This window comes from Mustela putorius, unplaced genomic scaffold (assembly GCF_011764305.1).
Source record: "Mustela putorius furo isolate JIRA1106 unplaced genomic scaffold, ASM1176430v1.1 tig00000759_pilon_pilon_pilon, whole genome shotgun sequence".
Taxonomy (NCBI): domain Eukaryota; kingdom Metazoa; phylum Chordata; class Mammalia; order Carnivora; family Mustelidae; genus Mustela; species Mustela putorius.
The window spans coordinates 8,198,605-8,220,973 of NW_025421467.1; the positions used below are offsets into that span (position 1 = coordinate 8,198,605).

Here is a 22,369-nt window from a genome sequence, read left to right on the forward strand (position 1 = left end):
GGAGACAGATGGGGGGCGGGGCTCATCCAAGAGGGGCGGAGGAGCCCCGGGGTTGGGGAGCTAGGGTGGTGAGAACTAAGAGAATCTGAATTGGGTGGAGAGGGGGAACTGGAGGAGGGCTGAGAGGACTCGGCGCCCGGGGGCGGGAGGGAGGAGGAGGGGGCACCTCTACGCCAATCAGTGGCGCCGGCCTGGGAGGTTGCTAGCGGTATCCACGTAAATCAAAGGGCGCGGAGCCAATGGGAGGGGGCGGAGGGGGCGGGGCCCAGGCGCGTGCCGCTGCGAGCTGGCGCTGCCAAGAGAGCGGGAGAGAGCTGGAGAGAGCAGGGAGAGGGGGGAGCGCGGAGCTAGTCAGAGAGTGAGCGAGAGCAAGAAGCAGGGAGAGGAGGAGAAAGAGAGCGAGGGCGGGCGGGAGGCGGCGGCGGCAGCAGCAGTAATAGCAGGAGCAGCAACAGAAGGCGTCGGAGCGGGCGTCGGAGCTGCCCGCTGGGGGAGAGAGGGAGGAGAGAGAAAGAGAGCGAGCGAGCAGAGGAGCCCGAGGCGAAAAAGTAACTGTCAAATGCGCGGCTCCTTTAACCGGAGCGCTCAGTCCGGCTCCGAGAGTCATGGCGACCGCAGCGTCTAACCACTACAGCCTGCTCACCTCCAGCGCCTCCATCGTGCACGCCGAGCCGCCGGGCGGCATGCAGCAGGGCGCGGGGGGCTACCGCGAGGCTCAGAGCCTGGTGCAGGGCGACTACGGCGCGCTGCAGAGCAACGGGCACCCGCTCAGCCACGCTCACCAGTGGATCACCGCGCTGTCCCACGGCGGCGGCGGCGGGGGCGGTGGCGGCGGCGGCGGGGGCGGGGGCGGCGGCGGGGGCGGCGGCGACGGCTCTCCGTGGTCCACCAGCCCCCTGGGCCAGCCGGACATCAAGCCTTCGGTGGTGGTACAGCAGGGCGGCCGCGGCGACGAGCTGCACGGGCCAGGCGCCCTGCAGCAGCAGCACCAGCAGCAGCAACAGCAGCAGCAACAGCAGCAGCAGCAGCAGCAGCAGCAGCAGCAGCAGCAGCAGCAGCAGCGGCCGCCGCATCTGGTGCACCACGCCGCCAACCACCACCCGGGGCCCGGGGCATGGCGGAGCGCCGCGGCCGCAGCGCACCTCCCGCCCTCCATGGGAGCGTCCAACGGCGGCTTGCTCTACTCGCAGCCCAGCTTCACGGTGAACGGCATGCTGGGCGCCGGCGGACAGCCGGCGGGGCTGCACCACCACGGCCTGCGGGACGCGCACGACGAGCCGCACCACGCCGACCACCACCCTCACCCGCACTCGCACCCGCACCAGCAGCCGCCGCCGCCGCCACCCCCGCAGGGCCCGCCGGGCCACCCCGGCGCGCACCACGACCCGCACTCGGACGAGGACACGCCGACCTCGGATGACCTGGAGCAGTTCGCCAAGCAGTTCAAGCAGCGCCGGATCAAACTGGGATTTACCCAAGCGGACGTGGGGCTGGCGCTGGGCACCCTGTACGGCAACGTGTTCTCGCAGACCACCATCTGCAGGTTTGAGGCCCTGCAGCTGAGCTTCAAGAACATGTGCAAGCTGAAGCCTTTGTTGAACAAGTGGTTGGAGGAGGCGGACTCGTCCTCGGGCAGCCCCACGAGCATAGACAAGATCGCAGCGCAGGGGCGCAAGAGGAAAAAGCGGACCTCCATCGAGGTGAGCGTCAAGGGGGCTCTGGAGAGCCATTTCCTCAAATGCCCCAAGCCCTCGGCCCAGGAGATCACCTCCCTCGCGGACAGCTTACAGCTGGAGAAGGAGGTGGTGAGAGTTTGGTTTTGTAACAGGAGACAGAAAGAGAAAAGGATGACCCCTCCCGGAGGGACTCTGCCGGGCGCCGAGGATGTGTACGGGGGGAGTAGGGACACGCCACCACACCACGGGGTGCAGACGCCCGTCCAGTGAACTCGAGCGGGGGGAGGGGCAGAGCGCGGGGCTCCCCCTCCCCTACGGTCCACGGCCCTTTCCTGGCCCCCTTGTTCCCTCTCTAACTTCTGATTGTTCTTTTATTTTAATTATTATTTCCCCGTCCCTTAAAAAGAAAAAAGTAATAATAAGGAAAGCAACTAAGGCACTGGACTATCCTTTAAACGGTAGCAGGTGTAATGATGTGTTTTGACCTTTACAGGCTAGTACCCAGGCAATGGAGTGGAGTGTCTCATAGAGAGAGTGAGGAGAGAGTGTGTAATAGAGAGAGAGAGAGAGAAAGAGAGATGGCAAGCACTGAGTTAAATACCTGGCAAAACTAAATAAATTACCAAAAAGAAAAAAAAAAATCCACCAAACCGTGATAAACACAAACAGCTTCCTGATGCTCAGAGTTGGCACATGCTGCTCTGTTGATTCAATGTGGATCCTCATCAGGAAAGAGGGGAAAATACACATGTTCTTTGATGTAGTCAGAATTTAACCACATAAATTTGCACTGCAGGAAAATTGAAGTTTACATGAACAAATTCATGAACGTATCTTTCTTTTCAATTTTGAAATTGCCGGGTTTTGTTTGGTTTTGTTTTGTTTTATTCAGCAGAGAGAGTTGAAGCCAGCTCTTGGCTACTCTCCATTTCCAACGCTCTCGCGTTGCCCCTTGTTCTTCTCACTGTTTGTGAACTTTGGTTACCTTCGCCCCCCCCCCACCTGACCCCAACATTGGTGTACCATCTATTTGGTTCTTTTACCAAAGCAAAAATGATTGGCTTCATACAAAATAAAGCATTCTCTGCTTTCAGGAAACGTGCATGGTCTACCCACTTTATCCAAGGCAAGAATCCGGTTTGGAATACAAAAAAAATGAGTCAAGCATTGGTTTTTGTTACCAGCCACAAAGTAAACTTCATTTTCAGGCAGTGTTTCTGGGGGAGGTTGTGGAGGGGAGAAAAAGAAAAATCGATAGTGAGTGACTGATTGCTTCATTTTATCAGGCGGGCCCATTGTGAAAGAGCTCAGAGGAAGTGTGGAGGTTAAATATATTTCCAGAGTTGTCCAACAGAAAGTGGCACTTTGAAGAGAACTAGGGAAATATATATCTTCAGAAACCCCTGTATAGTTCTCTGCCTTCGGTTTTAATAACTTAATTATGAGGAATTATTTGTGCTGACAGCAGCAGTTAAACTTTGTTCCTCTAATAGCTTTTTTTTTTTTTTTAGCATAAAGAAAATAATCTGGGAACTTAATGGTGTATGCATAGACTGTTTCTTACCACACAAATACCCACATGAATAAGAGAATATCTCCACTCTAGACTGGTTTTGTCTTCACTAGCTCATTTGTTTATCAAATCACATTTAGGGTCCCACACCCTCTTCTCATAATTTATTACAGAAAATACCAGTTTGACCTGGACAGCTTTTCCCCTCTCTTTCACTAAGGAAGCCAAATGAACTGGGAAAAAATGCTATTTTCTATCCTTCCTTTTCTCCCTTTGTTAATAGTTTTAAGTGCGTTTTTTTACCTTACCTTGATGGAAAATGGTTAACTTCCATAACAAAAGACTCTACTGGGAAGTGTAGGTGAAAAAACTTCTAACTGTATTGAAAATAAATACCATTAAACTGTGATCAGTTAAAATATTTAAAAATAATCAGCACAAAAGGGCGCTCAAAGGGAAAACACTTTTTATTAATCTTAAAAGTTTGGGGCTTTTTTTTTTCTGGTTAAGTATTAGGCAAATTTTTATTTAAAAAAATAAATTCTCAGTACCATAAAATTATGATTCAGCATCAAGATTAGCACTGCACTCAGTAGTTAAGGTTTTAGGAAATATGCTTTATATTGTCTTTTCAAACACCTGTGATTGTTTCATTTTCAATGTTTTTGCAAGATAAATGATGACTTATAATGGGCATATTTATTTGCCTGTATTTCATTTCCCCCAACGAATGTCACAAGGAGATGGGCACGGAGTTGCTGCTTCGGGGTGCGTCACGCTGCTTGTTCCTGAGGTGTGGGGACTGGCCTTTAGTGAAGCAATCCAGAGCGGGGCAAATAGCCAATGGTAAAGGGAGGAAATGAATTTTCAGATTCTTATTACCAAGTGAGTAAGGTCAGATGCTGGAGTTCAGGGGACCTGTCCATAGCTCCTCTGACTCTCATAGGTTTACTAAGACGAAAGTTACCACTGAACCTTACCACTATGTATATATGTTTAATATCTGTCTTTTGAAATGCAGAAATAGTTTAAATGTTTCTTTGTCTATTTTTCTTTTTTTTAATGCTACCCAGGGAAATATTTTCATATCATTTTTAAGTGGCCTGCCTCAATGTATATTTATTTCTTTCAAAGCAAAAAGGTTCTGGAAACTGTTTTTCTGTAGCTTTAAATGAGTAGATGAGCAAAATCTATATGGGATGTAATTTTTTTTTTTTGTTCAGTCTCTTTAAGAATACTTTGTTTTGGTACATTTGGTTGTGCTTGTGGGGAAAATAAAAACGCAGAGATCCTTATATATTTATGTTAAAGTAATATTTTATTATCTACATAAAACAGAAATGCACAATACCTTCATAGTTTGTTCTAATTATTGAAATATCTTTATTTTATTTTTAAAGATAGTGCCAAGTTTTAAGGGGGGAGAAAACCCTAGACCTTATACTGACTGAGTTGAGTTGTGTGTAAAATACTTCCCTTCCTTTATACTTCATAAAGTTTTGGAATAAATTTTATGCGTATACTGCCAGGTTTCATGTTTATAACTTTCAGAGCTTTTTTTTTTTTTTTAAGAGAGACTACTGTTCTGATTCTTTTTCACTTTTCATTGCAAAAAACTATCAGTCCCAGACCTTTCAGTCACTACACCTATAGCATTAAATTGAAATGGTCATTGGGTTTGAGCTTCCATTTGTTTGCCATTTCATGGTCTGACAAAGAGATGTTTATCCCTTTTAAATAAATGCAGATATCCCTACATCTTTCCAGGTCACCTTTACCTTAACTGATTGTGCTTTTTTTTTTTTTTTTTTTGAGAGCATCAGTGGAACTAGGTGGACTTTAATCTTTATGCACATGTGCTCACGTTATTTGGTATCTAAAAATGCAAAGCTTAGTTAAAGGTATTATTCTTTTTAATAAATAACAAGTATCTTTCAACAAAGAGTATCTCTGACAGTATGCAAAATGTGTGTTTACCAAGTGATTATTGGTAGATCCCATGTATTACTTCTGTTAGATTTTGAGGGAAAAATAGGTTTTGCAATGGTTTATACAGTAGTGTCTGTTTCTCTTCAGGCAAGCAAACAGGCTCTAAAACAGGGTGAGAAAAAAAAGGTGGGGGGGAGAATGTATGGAAGACATTCAAGGCTGTGATGCTAATCACAGATTGTTTCAGATATTCTTAGAGAGAACGTTATGCCTACCAAAATCAGTTTAGGGTTAGTGCAACATCCAAGCAGTGTTTGGTTAGTTTACAAGTTTGCTGATGTATTTAAAGTCCTCCTTGGAACACTGGTTTAAGTATAAATGTCCATTTTGAAAGGCAGTTTCTGGGCTTATTACATCTGATCATCTTTTCTAACTCCTAGTCAATATTACACAGGTCCCAAACAGATTCAGCCAAATGATCTTATCAATAGTCTGAACGAGAAGTGACAGAAAGAAGAAGTGTTTTGTGACCGCAGACATGCTGATGGGTAAAATGTTTAAGCTGGGTATAGATTTGAGTTCTGGGTCAATATCCTCCTCCATTGTAGGCAGAAAACAAGCAGCATCTGCCCTCTGCAGGGCATTTTAGTGGACCTTGAGAAGGCGGTTTTTGTTCTTAGCCACAGGGGCTACTGACTAGAAACCATCACGTGTTAAATGGACACGCCATGGTTTTGACCCATGCTTGCCGTTCAGATTCTAAAGCTACTCAGGCAGTTTCATGCCGGTTTGGGGAATGTCTTACATGCTAGAGTGAAAAACTCCATCACTGCCACTAAGAGATATTTGTGGGGCAGTCATCCCTAAGATGTTGGCCAGCCACAATGACAAACGCTTTCTTTCCCCCAAAGACAATAGTGCAGAATGCGGTCTTCTGCAAGAGCTCCCGTTGTTTCCTCCAAATATGTCACTTTTTAAAATTTATGGTATAAGATAGGGGAGAAATGATCATGTGGGAGAGTTACATGAAGGTCAGAGAGAGGGAATGGCCACAAATAATATTATGCTTGGCACTTGTAGACATTCTCGGTTCCCATGAAGTTACCTCCTGTGTATTAGAGATGGCAGCCACAAAGGAGCCCTTCTTCCAGTCCTGCTCCTACCAGTGGAAGCCACACACTGGTTGGCAAGGTTTTCTGATGAAATGGCTTTAGTAGAGGCACTCATCACTCTTATTTTCTTATTTCTCCAAGAGCCACTAATAAAGAGATGCAACAGCAACAATGGGGGAGACTAGCATGGGAGGGCTTTGGTACCTGTATATCTCTATGCTGCCTTCTTTTGCCTTTCACTTTGCCTTACTGTGGAAGCAACTTGGGTAGTGCTTGCGTTGCTGGGTGAGAGAAATTATCGTTTTGTCACTGGCTTCTGTGATTTGTCTTTGTTGATTTTTCAATCAGTTTATAGAACTGTGTTCTAGATTCTATTGAATTCCTAGACAAGTTAAAGAATGAGATAAAGAATGGAGCTTTTAACCGAAAAAGAAAGACGGATGGTGAAGGGGAGGGTCAAAGGTAAAAGTGTTTCTTTGGGTCTGCTTGTAGATTTCGGTGAGGCAAAAGGGACAGTGTCTATTTAAAATGAAAAATGCATCTGGAGGTACGAGCAATGAATCTTGACAATAGGACTAAATGGGATGTTCAGCTAAATTTTATACCAACATTATCCGTATTCAAGAAAGTTTACTTGTTTCAGTGACGCATAATCTCTTAACAGGGGGGCAGATGGTGGTAGGAGAGAACCAGGGCTCCTGGTGTCTATTCTCAGCACTTGATTCAGTACAGGAAATAATGCAAAAGTGGCAGGGGCTTGCCACTTAACTAGAAAATCAAGGAGTAAACTTGCCTACCTTGGTAGAACTTGGGCCAGAGTTATTTCAATGCTTCCTTATCTAGAGGTGGGTACAGAAGTGCCAGAAAATGGCTTTTAGTTTTCCTAAAGGCTTCACTTGGTTATGGAGATAAACAAGCAGAATATTTTCACATTGTTCTTGTGTTTTGTGGGAAGCTAGGAAATTTATTTCCTCCTTTATTTTTTAAGGAAAAAAAAAGTTAATTAACTTTACCACGTAGTACTTTCCCTTTACCTTAATAACAACAACTCTGCTTGGCTTAGCTGTTAGAGGTTTTACAAACAATATCATATCCCATCAAAACAACCCTGGCCTCTTATTGTTAGAATTCTGGTTGTTGATAACATGAAGATGTATTTCTTTAAAAAAAAAAATGTCTGAAATGTTATTTAATACACCAGTAAAAGTGCATCTATATCTTAAAGTTTATTCCTTTCACGTCTTTCTGAGTTTTTATAGCTCTTTGTCTGGGATTTGGGGGGAGGGGGGGGCAAAAACTTCCATATGCGATTTGTACGTGGAGAGCCTGGGCTCTGGAGTGCGCTGGAGCTGGCGGCAAAGGGCTCTCTGCTCTCAGAATGGGGAGCTGTCATCTAGAAAAAAAGAAGGAAATAAATGCCCCACAAAGACTCACTTGTCACTGATTTTAGAAAGACAGGGGAGCACTAGGACCCCATCTGAGCAATATGGAGGGGATTTTGATTGTTATAAATTGTATACGATTAACTCTCGGTGTGCAGAACGACGGCAATAGGAAATCTCGCTGTGGAGTACATTTGAATCTACATCCTTTTTGATATGGGGCATCTATTTTTCCTCCCACCAGTGTTTCCTCTGGGTCTGTTGTTTAAAGGCGGGAGGTGGGGGGAGCCCACACACAACAAAAATATGGCCAGAGTTTGGCAGGAGAGTGGAGAGAAAGAAAAAGTTTCTTGCGGGGTGTGTAACACAAATTAGCCGTTGTAAATCACTGGGCTTTTAGGTTCAGGCAAGTCCTCGTGGAAAGGGTGGGGAGTTCTTTCCCTCTTTCTGATCAGAAATCTCATTCCGGCAGAAGAATTTTGATGTTCCATAGCACACGATTCTGGAGACAGTGATTTGACATTAATAACTTTTTGTTTGTTTGCTCCCTTAACAAAATATTCCTTCAAAGTTGTTACAGCGCCCGGCCGAGGCTGGCGAGGGTGCTGCCGGGCCGGCTGCAGCTCCCTGCTCGGACGCAGAGGAGGCGCCCCCAGCCCGGCCGGGAACCCCCACTTGGGGGAAGGCCCGGCCGCTGAAAGGAAGCCCCCCCCCCCCCAGCTTGCCGGCGGAGGGAGGAGAGGGGCGCGAGGGGCCCGACTGTCCCGTCTCCAGCCCCGGCCCTCGCTCCGGGACACAGAAGAGCCCCACAGTGTCTGCCAGGAACCCGGGGACCCTGCGGCTCCAGCGGCTCCGACGTCCGAATCTTTAGGGGGAGGGTTGCCCGCCCCGACGTCGCGGGCTACTCTAACACTCTCGCTCTCCAGGGACACCCGGGGTGGGGAGAGGCAGTCAAGGATTGGTGGTCTCGCCCACCCGAGGCTGAGGATAGAGGTGGTGGCTCGGGGGAGGAGGGCAGAAGCCTTGGGGACAGCTGCCGCCCCTGGGAAAGTTGGTTACAGTCGCAGCGAGTTGGCGGGGCCTCTCTGGGGGCGCTTGCGGCCGGGGCAGAGATGCGCTGGGGCGCAGGGATGACGGAGCGACGAGGGTCCAGGGGCGAGCGACTCTCCGAGCTTTCTGCCTGCGCGGCTTTTCCGAGTGACTCTGCCAAGTTGGGCCCAGGACATTGCTTCCTGCACGAAAGAGGCAGTCGTGGGAGGAGATGCCCGGAGAGAAGGGGGCAGAGGAGGGACAACTGGGGAGGAGAGGGGAAGTAGAGTAATTTGGGCTCTGCTGGTTTATTTGTTTGCTCGGGGGGCGACTGGGAGTGGAGCCTGGAGTGGAGCAAGGGAGCCGGGAGAGAGCTGGCAAGTGAAGTTCTGAAGCACGTTCCCTTCAGCCCACACCCAGGAAACTTCTGGCTGCTCCAGACCTCAGCTCCCGGCCTCCAGCGGAGAAGAACCTGCCCACCGAGTGGGGAAGCGTGGAAGAAAGCGAACCTCTCAACCCCTCGGAAACCGCCCGCTCCCTGCTGAGCCTAAAGTCGCCCTTTTATCTACACTGGAGAGACAGCAGGTCCCCAGCGAAGGGAACCAGGGAGCTCCTCTGGGCACCCCAGCCTCCCAGTCAAGCGAGCGGGGAGGGGCCGCGCCCCAGGACCGCAGGCCTGGGGTTCTGCTCTGCAGTCTGGGTTTTCCCAGCAAGGGCGGACGCCCCCCCCCCACCTCCGCTTAGCCCTCCGAGGTGCCCAGGAGGAGTCGCCTAGTGGGAAGAAATCACTCAATTCTTAAAAACCCTTGTAGTCGGGCGCTAGTAGTTCTAACACGGCCTTTTGCCTATGGAGGAGGTGAGGCCTGGCGGGGAACGGGGGCTCTGGGGGGCTGGGGGCGCGGCGGGGCGGGCAGCTGTCTGAGGAGGGCTGGGAGGGCCGCCAGGGACGGAAGCAGGGGCTCTGGCCGGGCGCAGGTCGGTGTTGGCGCCCGGCCCGGCCTGTGCCGGGCGCGCAGGGCCTCCTGCTCGCTCCCGCCGCGCCAGCCCGCGGCCACTCACCGGGCCCCGCGGCCAGCCCGGGCGGGGACACACGCAAACAAGGATGCTTCTATTTACTCGCCTCTGCCTGTGGATTTCTAAGACATTCAGCAGGCACAATCATTAAACTAATTTGTATTTGATTGTTTGGGCGGACGGAGGGTAGTTTTATTGCGCTAAGCATTCAAGCAGGCACGCATCGCTGATTACCAGTATACATTAAATAAAGTTGTTTGTACACATTGTCTTACCACATATAGGCAGAGGCTTATTATTCTAATTACTCTAATTAGTGCATTGAAATGTTTTCTACTTGATTTGAGGAGACAGTGATTAGTTCTATTACTTCTTTTAACTCGTATTTTATGGAAAACTGTTGGTGCATGTTCAAATTACTTTATTTGCCCCTGGAATATAACGGTGACCCAAACGCAGTGAACTGCACGGTCCTTGCGGGGCCCCAACTTTGATGTGGGCCTCAGCTTGGAGGAGGCGTTCGTTATTTATTATTTCCCTCCCACCCCGCGCGGCCGCGTCTCCCAGGCCCGCCGCCCCCGCCCCAGCCTGAGCCCCAGATGCGCGCCCCGCACTGGCCGAGTCCAAGCAGACGCGAATCCGAAACCGGCTTCGACGCCGCATCGCTGGCCTGCTGCCCCGCTAGTTCCCTGGGTGCGATTACTTTTAAAAGACGCCCTTAAGCATATATTCCGTGAATCTGTTTCTTGAGCTTTAATGTTACTATTAATTGATAAGATCAGCTCATCAAACATACTATTTCGATAGGGAATTGTAATTAAAACCTTAATCCTGTTTGAGACTTTTTTTTTCCTTTAAATTCCTTTTTCTTATGGACGGGGTGCAAAGTTCACTATAAAAGTATTATAACAGGGAGATTAATTCGTTATCTAAATAACAATCTTTGCTATTGATCCAACGTACTTTCCTCCACCTTTTGTGTTGGTCGGGGAGACCCTTAAAAAGGAGAATATGACAAAGCAGAAGATTTGGACCTAGTTCCGCAGACTCAGATCGACTTGGCAAAACGAGGGGGTCCGCGACCCTCCCCCTTAACCACAATCTGAGGAAGCTTCCGAGGTGGGTCTTGGCCGGCCAGGGGACCCCGCGGGGAAGCGCCGCTCCAGAGCCGCAGGCCTGGGAGCCGGGCCTCCTCCGCGCTCCTCTCCCTTGGCAAAAGGAGATCTGCTCAGTTTCTAGGTAAATATTCCACCGGTTCTGCTTTTACTGTTAATATTTAAACTCGGATTATCCCGTCTCTAAATGCGCGTTCCTAACCTTTGCCGGTGGCTGGGATGTAATAAACCCAGGCGGGGCTCGGCGGTTCAGCCTCCCCGGGTCTCGGCCGCAGCCTCCCGCCCCCCGCCCCCACCCCCACCCCGCCCCGCCAGCGCCCGCCCTCCGCCCCTCGCCGCCCGCCGCGAGAGCCGCGCGGGAATGAAATCAGCGCCTCCCGGCAGCTGACGGCTGAGCATTCAGGACGCTCGCAGGCGGAGGGAGGCCGCCCTTTATCCCGGCGGAGGAGTCCTCGGGGGGCTGCAGGCGGAGTTGGGCAACCCCGCAGCGCCCTGGGGGAGAGAGCGCCCCGGGGCCCCGTGGCCGCAGCCCCCCCAAATCGGGGTGGGGGGCGAGGAAGTTGGGCGGGGGGTAGCGGGTGTGTTTGTCGGGAGCGGATCCACTCCTCATCTCTCTCCCTCCTCACACGCCCCTTTAAAAGAGGTCGTGGCCCCAGTTTGGGAAGAAGCCCAAGAATGTCTGTAGCGAAGAGGCGCGTCTGCGTTCCGCATCGGTCAGCTCAGTGGCCTGAGGTTGTCTTCTCAGCGCTCTCCCCCCATTCACACCCGCCTTCTTTCCTTCCAACAAAGTCTTCTTCCACCACGCACAGACTTGTTATGTAATCAAGTCTCCCCGGCGAGTTTAACTCGAGAATAAAGGACACCCCATTCCCACCCCTCCTTTCCATTCCCTTCCCTCCTTCCTCCCTCTTTTCTTCCCCCAGTGCATCTGTTCTCCAGGACTCCTGTCCTCGCACCTCGCACCGCGGCCGCAGGCCTTAGCCGAGTAGAACTTTGGCGCCCCACAGTGGCGTTGTCTCGGAATTACTCGCGATTTTACAGCCTCCTGATCCGTTCCAATGTTTTGTTTGGATCCCATTGCTTTCCCCCTCCTCTTCCTCTCCCTCCTCACTCTACATTCCTTCCCTCAACCCCCAGCCAAATACTCTTGAAGGTGACTTTATACATATGACTCATACAGAGGTTTCTAAACATCCGGTTCTAGGTAACTCCCGAGTGGGGATTTGAAATGGTTCATCTGGAAAGATCATACATTTTATAACAGAAAGGTTCCCCCCAAAAAGGTAAGAAGAAAGAATTATTCCCCAGCCTTCGGGTCCCTACGTGTTTGGACTTTGGCAGGTCTTTTCAGTCTCCCAGAGAAGTCCTGGTCCTTTAGGGGCATTGAGACCAGAATACCAGGTTAGAAGCAATGGTTAATACAAAAATGAATAAGATACTTAGAGGACAGTGTGCTCAGTAATTCAGCCCAGGTTACATCTGTGATTTCTTTCTGTATAGTAGGTTTGTTCAGTCTTGGGTTTCAAAAAGTGAGTTTTTAGCTGTTGCTTGAACAGAGACCTATCCATGGAAAAGCTTTGCAGAATAGGGACACCGCCCCCCCCCCAAATAAATACCTACCAAAAGCATCAATTCAGCATATGGAGCTGAATTTTGTTTCCTTTAGAGCCCAGTGAATTAGTCCTTCTCCCACACTATAAGCCATTCTCACGAGGAACAGTGATTTCTCCCTCTGCTTTTATCCCAAATATCGTAGATAAAAAGGGAGAAGAGAACACGACCCGAGACAGCTTGCGGCAGTGCTCATGGAGCAGGCTCATGGAAATGGGCCTGCGCTCCTGTACCCGCTCTGCGCCACCGAGAAGTCAGTCGACAAGCCCAAATCTCTGTTGTTCTCTTTTGCAGGATGTGGATAATGCCACTTCTTTCTTTCCAACAGGATTTAAGTAAGGCTCAAATGAAATAATGTACCCGAAATAATGTACCCCAAACCAATGTGAAGTTCTGTTGTCGCCAACTCCCCTGGAGGCCTCTGCTGTGACTGTCCAGCAAAAGATGTTTTCAGCTTAAAAGTAATGACGCAGCCTTATGACTATCAGTGTGGAGAAAGAAAAAATGCAGGGATCGCCATCTGAATTGTATTATCTAGGAAAGGACCAGTGATTCCAATTATTTTAACTCAGGCTACCACGGCAGTGGATTTTTGTTGTTGTTGTTGTTGTTGTTGTATTAGGATGTTCAGGCTTTGGCTTGTGGCTAAAACCATCATTAGGCCTTCAGCGCCCCACAAGAGTAATCCCAGCGCTTACTGCTCCGCTGGGATTCCAGGACCAGTCCAGCACTCCAGGAAACCACTCCTCCTCCCCATTTTTTGTTTCTTGTTTTTTGTTTTTGTTTTTGCTTTTGTTTTGTTTTAACATCTTACAACCTCTTGGCATTTATAGCGTCCTTGTCGGGTGTCATTCACAGCACCCTGCATTAGTCAAGAAGAGAATACTGGGGTCATATACTTAAAGCCAGTCACATATATACATAAATCAGCAACAGCAACTATAGTACCAGCCACCAGCAGGTTCTTTCCAATCGATACGGCCCCCACCTGTGGAGAGCTCCAGTGGTCGCACGACACATCCAGTCACTGAACTTGGAAAATAAAGACAGTTTGGACCCAACAGGCTCTCTGCTACACCTGGGAGTTCCCCGGAGGGGCGCTGTGGCGGAAGCCTGTCCTGCACTCTGGGGTACCCTTCGCCACTCAGAGGACCCTTGCCCACTCGAAGCGTCCTTCACCACCCTAAAGTTCTTCCCCCGCCGGCCAGGGTGTCGGGGTTGGGGGCGTCCCTCTGTCACTTGGGCGTAGGAGGAGTGGCCCTGGCAGGTCCCTCCCTTTGCCTGCGTCCGGAGGAGGCCCTCTTGGGGCGCCCAGCCCGCTAGGGTAGAGGGAGAGGTTCTGGGCGTTTCCCCGCCAGCGCCAGAAGCCTCGGGTCGGGTGTTCTGGAGGTGAAGGAGGGTTGGAGGGCAGTTAAGGCCAAGTGTGCGCGCAGGTCCCCGCGCAGGCGGCCGAAGGCGCGGGCGCGCTCGGGGCGCCCGAAGTACCGGCGGAGCAAGGGTTTCGCCCCGGGCCGCTTCTGAGCTGCCCCCTTCTTCCTCTTGTTGACAACGCGGGGCAGAGGACGCGTGCCAGGACCAATTTTACACTTTGTCTCCCAGGAGGTGTGGGGAAGCAGGAGGCGGTCGCCGGCCCGCGGGGCCCCACGATCGGGACACCCCCCCGGGACCCGGCAAAGACACCTCGCGCTGATGACGAGGTGGCCCGACCGAGAAATGACCTGCGCCTTCCGATCCTCCGCCCTGTGGTCCCAGCAGTGCTCCACGGGGTCTCGCCTCAATGGTTACCTTCTGAAGGCCTGGAGGCCCCAGAGGCTTCCCCTTGTCTGGCTCCCGGGGGTGGGGGGAGAGAGGCGGCCCAGGCTGCCCAAGGCCGCGGAGGGCAGAGGACTTTGCCAGCAAAGAAGGAAAGTGAGGTGGCACCAAGACGTTCCGGATCCTGCCTATCCTGCCTGAGCCAAACACTGAACACTAGGTGCACCTTCACCTAGTTGTGGGAGAAGCCAAACCACTAGCCCGAGAACAGCAGGACTTCTTCCAAATGCGTGGAGTCCCTGAGCCAAGATGTGTGGGCACCGCTCCCTGCAACAAGCCGTTGATAATGCAGGTACATGAAAACACACGCATTTCCAACAGGATAGACCCGTGTTCAATCCATTACGATTCTTCGTTAGAATAATCAAAGTTGGAAGGGAAAGGTAATTTAGCAATTTTTCTTTATTCTGTTTTGAGAGAGAGAGAGAGAGCTTTGGCAGAAACAAGAAGGAAGTCGAGTGGGCACTCTAGGTAGGAGGCAGCTGGCACTGGGCGAGACCAGGGAAGCAGGAAAAGGCAGAGGGTGAGCAGGTTTGGTCCGCTAGGCCTGAGAACAGGAGCCGGCGCTGCCATGAGACGCTGCTAAAGGAGCCTGCGTATAGAGTTAATTGGTAGAGGATCTTGAAGAAGTTTTAATTAGATTCAAAAGGCAATTAAGAGCCATTGTAGAGGAATGATCTGATGAAAATAATGCTTCAGAAAGGAAGAGAGTTGGCGCGATGCATCAGATAGATTGGAGAGGATAAAAGCAGAGAGGTTGGTGAGGGGGCTGTGGGGAGACACCTGACTCAAAGTTATCAGGGAAGGCTGAGAAAGAAGGCAGATGATGGTGCCGATGTGGCTGTAGGCACTAAGAGGAGAGAGAAAAAAAAAATTGCCAGACCATGATTACATTCTTGGGGAATCAGATGGATACGGAGAAAGAGACAGGAACAAAGAAATTGTGTTCAGCTGGCGATGTACTAGTTTCACTAGTCTCTCTCTCTCTCATTCACATGTGCACACACACAGTATCACGAAGTCATCAGGGTAGCAGGTTTTTTAGCAACACTTATCTATTTATTGAACTTACCTCTAAGGCTAAGCTGGTTAAATCAATTTAATTTCAATACAATTCAAATTTAATAAAAATGAAGCACCTATCAGATGCCAGGCCCTTTTCTAAATGACGTCTCTGTAATGTAACTGAGCTGGAAAGAGTTGGAACGGAGAGAAAATGAACATATATCAGAGGTCTCAAATTTTTCATACACAGAAGATGCCGACCATGTAGAGAAACTTTTATAGACAGACCATAGCCAAGGTTCTTTTAAGTTCCCAAAAGAAGGCCTGCAAAAGCCTGTGGCTTCCTTTTTTCTTCATGTATTTTGTATCACATATTTTCATCCAAATCTTACCTTGCTTTAGGGGAGTTAAAGAAGAAGTCTGTTTTGAGGAAATTTAGATATACATGCAATGTTCCTTATTTAACAGGTCAAGTGTCGAAAACAATGACAGGTTAGATTGGAGGATAATATATTTACTTACATTTAAGACTACTTCCCAGTAAAAGTGTGCAACCCCCCTCTCCAACATTTCCTAGCCTTAAAAAAAAAAAAAAAAAAAAAAGGAATGGTTTACTGTATGATTATGAGTTAGGAAGAAAGAAAAGCAATTTGAATAGAGGTCAGTGGAACGTGGGTCTGCCAGTATTCCCTAGAATGTGGTGTAAAGTCACAGAGAGTGCCTGTTTTCAAAGACAGAGCATGAACTGACTTCATATAATTTCTCTTCCTCTTTCGTATACCACAGATAGTCAATCTACATTGCTTTTATTTCCCACTTCCCATGTAAGTCAAGCTCACCAGATGTCCTTGATTTTTTTCCTTGGAAGCTCCATTTTTCAGAAAAGAAAAGAAAAAGAAACTTTTCACCTGAAAGTGTTTCTTAGAAATGAATATCTGGGGGATCCTGGGAGAAAAAATGAGAAGCTCTTTTTCTGCCCTCGTTGTCAGAATACGACTTAATCCTAATTTGTTAAGGGCATTAAAGTTTCTACAGTCCTTTCCCAAGCACTTCTTCAGATGTAAACATTCTACTCCCAGCCCACACCACCCTCTGAAACATTTTACAAAATGCATCCTGTAAAAACCTCTCAGGGGCATCCCAGTGGACGGGAGAGACGACTGAGTCTGAGGTAGAGGATGTGTGTGTCCAGTGAGGGAGCTGCCCGTGTGGCCTGCCTCTTCTCTCTGCCTGTCATCAGCACAGCTCATTTGGAAGGAAGAGAAAGAGCTACTTTAAAATAGTACAGCATGGGGGCTGAGTCATTAGGGTTATCTGCGTAGTAAAGCAACGTTTTAGAAACCAGTTAAACAATTATTTCTGAAACAGTTTCAGGTAGCATAGATTTGAATGGCACCTTAATCAAATGATAAAGTATAGACTTCTCTTCATAATTTTTCAGTCTTCTCAAATAGAATGATCTAGAAAACTAGATCACGAATACCTGCGTACCTACCAATTTCTTTGAGAAATCGAACATTGTCAGTATGTTCTTTGCCCCTCACTTTTGGCTCCCTGGTGGACTTCTCTCTTCTCCAACAGAGGTAACTACTATCCTGAATTTAGTGTTTTCCACCTATTCATTTCTTTGTATTCTTACACATATTTTAAATTCTTTTTTTTAATTTTTTTTAAAGATTTTATTTACTTATTTGACAGAGAGAGATCACAAGTAGGCAGAGAGGCAGGCAGAGAGAGAGAGAGAGAGGAGGAAGCAGACTCCCCGCCGAGCAGAGAGCCCGATGCGGAACTCGATCCCAGGACCCTGAGATCATGACCTGAGCCGAAGGCAGTGGCTTAACCCACTGAGCCACCCAGGCGCCCCTTTTTAATTCTTTTTAAAAAGATTTTATTTTTAAGTAATCTCTAACCCAACATGGGGCTCGAACTCACGACCCCAAGATCAGAGTCACGTGCTCCACCAATGGAGACAGCCAGGTGCACCAGCAGATGTTTTTATTCTTAAGATTTCTTCGTGTTTTAAAATTTTATATAAATGATTTGAAACTGGGGCGCCTGGGTGGCTCAGTAGGGTAAGCCTCTACCTTCGGCTCAGGTCATGATCTCAGGGTCCTGGAATCGAGCTCCACATCAGGCTCCCTGCTCAGTGGGGAGCCTGCTTCCCCCTCTCCCTCTGCCTGTCTCTCTGCCTACTTGTGATCTCTGCCTGTCAAATAAATAAAATCTTTTAAAAAAATGATTTGAAATTTTTGAATAAACCACACTTTGTAGAAAAAATGTTAAAGATCTCAAATGCAAAAGACAGGCATTTTTGGATACACTGCTATCCTTTTCAGACTTATATAATGCAATTGGTTCAAAGGCCTGTATGGCTATTCTAAACCAGTTATGCTGGGACATTGTGAAAGGCAGAATGGACAGCAATTGCAATATTCACGTTTTGCCTTTTTCAATAAGCAAAACCCATATATTTTAAATTATCAGCTTCATTGTGTATAAAAGCCCAATACTACCACATGTGTGTACTTATAAATACCCGTATGTCTCAATACTTGCCACTTCAGAAATATTTATTTCCCCACGGAAGCATTATTTGTTCACTTTGAGTACTTTTATAAGTATTAAATGGTTCAAGAAGGATTCTACTTACAAGTATCGAGAGAATTGGGATATGAAAAGGTAGTTTCTTTCTCCAGCTATGAATAAAAACGATAGGTTGTTTCCAGAGGTGGTTCCGACAATAGCCCCCATGCCGCACACTTTGCTGGAGTGAGGTTTCTGCCATGCTCTCCTGCATGGTGGTGTCAGACCCCGACCTTCAGTCCTTGGTCCAGGCCCTGGCTTTGATTAAGAAAACACGGCCATGCAAACAACTCTACCTGGCTTGCAAAACTAAGATTCAAGAGTCCATGTCACTTCTATTTTTGAACTCCTGAAACCCCTGAGGGGGGAGGAAGGATAAAGTCCCTCAGCCAACAACCTGGCTGAACCCAAGCCCAGCCAATCAGCGAGCTGAATGCAGCCACGGGTGACGACAGGCAAGAGCAGAAGGATTGGCCGAACAATCCAGAACCGTGAGAAATAATAAATCATGGGGCGCCTGGGTGGCTCAGTGCGTTAAAGTCTCTGCCTTCTGCTGGGGTCGTGGTCCTAGGGTCCTGGGATCCAGCCCTGCATCGCATTGGGCTCTCTGCTCAGCGGGGGGCCTGCTTCTTCCTCATTCTCTGCCTGCCTCTCTGCCTGCTTGTGATCTCTGTCTGTCAAATAAAATCTTAAAAAAAAAAAAAGAAATAATAAATCATATTGCTTCAAGCCATACATTTTGAGGGAACTACAGTGTAGCAATAACTAACTGAGAGAAAGAGTAACTTGGGAATGGAGCTGTGCTATAAGGGGAAGGCATAAAAAAAAAAACAAAAACAAAAAACTCACAAAAGGAAGTCTCACCAGCTCTTCATCTTAGTGAAACTAAATATCTAAACATTCTTAGGGTCTCGTTCCTGCCCAACCCGCAGTCCTCTGAGGTGTGTCAATTGTGAGCAAAAGAGGCTGTACACTAGATGAAATTTTTCAAGTGACCAGTCCAAATGGCACTGCCCTCGTGGCTAAGTGTGTGGGGAACCCTGAACTCCTCTGGTAGTTTTAGTAATATTTATAATTGCCACAAGGAGTTTATAATCTGAGCCCCCAAATCTGTACCAATTTCCAGGACAGCAGAAGCATATGAATTTTATGTGTAAGGTGACACAGAATTCTTAGCTGGAGAACTCAAAGCTAAGAAGAGTAATATAAGAAAACAATGTAGCAGAGTTTAAGAAGATGAGGAGATGTGATGTGGCCCAAGAAGTGGGCTGATGCTTGACAGAGGGAACAACTGGAAAAGGCAAAGGAAACTTGCTCTTTATAGGAAATGGGTGGGAGGAGTAGTCACTTGTAAGAATATTTTTTTCAGAATACTAGTATTTGACTATTAGAACTCTTCCATTTACAAGTCATTGAAACTAAATAAAGCGGGCTTAACCTCCCCCCGCAAAAAAAAAAAAAAAAAAAAAAAAAAAAAAAAAAAAAAAAAAAAAAAAACCCATACAATAAAACAAAACAAAAATAAAACAAGAAATGTATTAGATCATACAGCATAAAACTTCTGAAATGACTGGACACAGAAGGACAAATGGCACCAGTGGAACAGAGTCGGGCTCACCTCATCTCCTGGCAGGTGAACTCATTCTGGTGACCAAGCCTGCTGGCTAGATGATCAAAGTTAGGCTTGTATTCTGTCCTACAATGAGCCTTATCCTGAAGAGTTCCACTTGAGGTCCAGAATTAGTCTTATTGCACATTCTTTTTAAACAGAGTGTGGTGTGTGCCCCTGGCCACGTGCATGTGCGCATGCGTGTGGAAAGAGCTGCCGTGCTCTGATTGGTCCGTCCTGAGTTCACATGCCAGCTTCTAAAACTAAGGAATCAGCTTCGTCTAAACCACATGCCCCTCGTCTGAGAGGTGTTTTCCCAAAGAAAGTCAGGATGATGGTACAAGAAAGGTTAAAAGGTAGCATGAACAGGAAAAATAGGATTGAAGAAAAATAAAGTGTCTACTATAATCAATGTACTTTAATGTATTTTAAACTTGTCTAGGCTAAGACTTAAAAGTAAGGGCACTTGCAGAACTCTTTCTTTTCTAGCTTGACGTAGCAACTTTAAAAAATGGGTTATATCATCATGTAAGTGAGTTACAAAAGTGAACGTTATTAGTCTCTTAACCTACAGTTTCCCTATTTCTTACTGTAGAGGTAATAGATTTTTCTAGGAAACAACTCTTAGAAGATTAAAAGATTTCATCTAAAAAATGTACTTATTTGAAATTCCACAACATTCTTAACGAAAAATATTATCTGCATAATTACATTAAATGGCTTCTGGAATACATTACCACTAATGATGCTAATAGAGTTAGTCCAGATGCAAACTATAAAAACATCCATTATCTTTTGTCCTTGAAGGAACTTCAAAAATCGCTCCTTTTTTTTCCTTGCAGGAAGCCTACTAATGCTATACTCTAATTTCTTGTATGTTGTTTTGTAAACTGTTCTACAAACCCTTGGTATCTCACAGAAGCTTCTGAAATGATTCAGAAAATATATTCCATAATTGTTTACTTTTTTCTGTGGTTCAACATCATATGTAATTGATTTAAACAAGATAGTAGTCAACGTATTTAAATCTGATTTTTATTTATCTTCTTAGTTTGTATACAGTCTACAGATATTAGGTAGGACTGTACATGACAAAAACATATTCTATTATTTTATTTAAAAAATTAAGTTACCATTATTGGTAATACATAAAGTTGAAAATAGATTTCATTGTGCAGTAACACTAGCATGTTAACTCACAGAATTTACCAAAAAAAAAAAAAAAAAAAGTCTGCAAGGATGAAGTACCCTAAATATTCAAGTTCATAGAAAAGTAAAAGTCCCACCAAAATGACGCTTATTTAAAAATAGATATTTGTGGGGCGCCTGGGTGGCTCAGTGGGTTGAGCCGCTGCCTTCGGCTCGGGTCATGATCTCAGGATCCTGGGATCGAGTCCCTCTCTGCTGAGCAGAGAGCCTGCTTCCTCCTCTCTCTCTCTGCCCGCCTCTCTGCCTACTTGTGATCTCTGTCTGTCGAATAAATAAATAAAATCTTTAAAAATAGATATTTGTAAGATAAGCAAGTACATGGTGATAGAAAGCCTATACATTTAAACCTCAGTGAGTGGCTAGATCTCTCCTATAAAATATCTATATATTGAAAACTGCTGGTAGCTTTAAATGATCATATGACATGGTCATTAGTACATATGCAATGTTTTGAATACAGTTAATAGACTGTCTTTATTTTCTTGTATATAATTTGTAGGTCACAAGCTTTTTTGGCCTTGTCGGGAAGTATATTTCCAGAGAAATGGAGCCAATGGGATATGTATATACGTATAGATATTTATACAATAGTAAAAGGAATTGGCTCATGGGATTATTGAGGTTGGCAAATCCAAAATCTTAGGGAATGCTGACAGAGTAGAGACCCAAGAGAACCAGTGCTCTAATTTGAGTCCAAAGACTGGTTTGCTGTAGAACCAGGAAAAGCTAATGTTGCAGAGAAAGCCCAAAGGCAAAGGCAGCATGTTGGAGAAATTCTCCCTTGCTTGGGGAAGGCCAAGCTTTTTGTTCTATTCACCCCTTCAACTGATTAGATAAGGCCTACTTACATTACCGAGGGCCTTTTGCTTTACTCGAAGTCTACTAATTTAAGTGTTAATCTCATCCAAAAACTAAGAATACATCCCAAATGTTTGATCAAATATCTGGACACCTAGTGGTGCCAAATTGGCACATAAAATTAACCATCACATGTGTACTCCTTATAAACTTGGCATCCATACACGTTTTGCAACTGTACTTAACCTTCAAAAAAAAAAAATAAGGTCACAATTCCACCTAACATGATACAATTATCCTGTATACAACCAAAAACCCACTAACATTTTCCCCAGAAAACACACAGTCCTGAAATGATGTTTACTTTTCTTGATATCCTGTAATGTAAATACTATGCTGTAAAATTAATAATACTTAAATACTATGATCTAAAGTCAATTCATCTTATATTACATAATAAGGAAATGAGAGACTGAAAGTTATTTTTCCATGTAAATATGTACACAAACATATTCATAATGAAATAAATGAAAAAAAATATATAAAGAAGTAAATAAAGTATTCATGGCAATTACAGTCTTTACTTCTGTAACTGGTCACGTGGTCATGGCTGGTATTCATGACTACCTCCCTCCCCTCCCCATTGGTATTCCCTTTGCCTTTAGCAAGCACTTCTGCCGGTCTTGGTTTTTCAGTTGGTGGGGAGACCCCAACCTTCATTCCTGACCGTGTTCTGGCACATACAGTAATTTTCAGGCACCAGACCAGGTGGCAAGTAACAATTAGGGAAATGTAGGCCAGGAGGGGTCAATGTCCAAATAAGTGGACGGTTTGAATGTGGTCTAATCTTATCTTTTTTTAAAAGATTATATTTATTTGAGAGAGAGCGAGCACACACACATACAAGTGGGGGGAGGGGCAAAAGGGGAGAGAGAGGAAGAGAGAATCTCTCAGGCAGACTCCACACTGAGT

The 22,369-nt window shown here is 46.8% G+C and overlaps 1 protein-coding gene across 1 annotated transcript; it reads left to right on the plus strand.

Annotated features, from left to right (window-relative positions):
- The first annotated feature begins 340 nt into the window (after positions 1–340).
- Positions 341–4,709, plus strand: POU3F2 (POU class 3 homeobox 2). The gene has a single exon (XM_045084246.1). The coding sequence runs from the start codon at positions 606–608 to the stop codon at positions 1,944–1,946; it is 1,341 nt and encodes a 446-aa protein (XP_044940181.1). The 5' UTR covers positions 341–605; the 3' UTR covers positions 1,947–4,709.
- Positions 4,710–22,369: the final 17,660 nt, after the last annotated feature.

Coding starts and splice junctions, on each gene's coding strand:
- POU3F2 (XM_045084246.1), top strand. CDS start 606: ATGGCGACCGCAGCGTCTAACCACTACAGCCTGCTCACCTCCAGCGCC.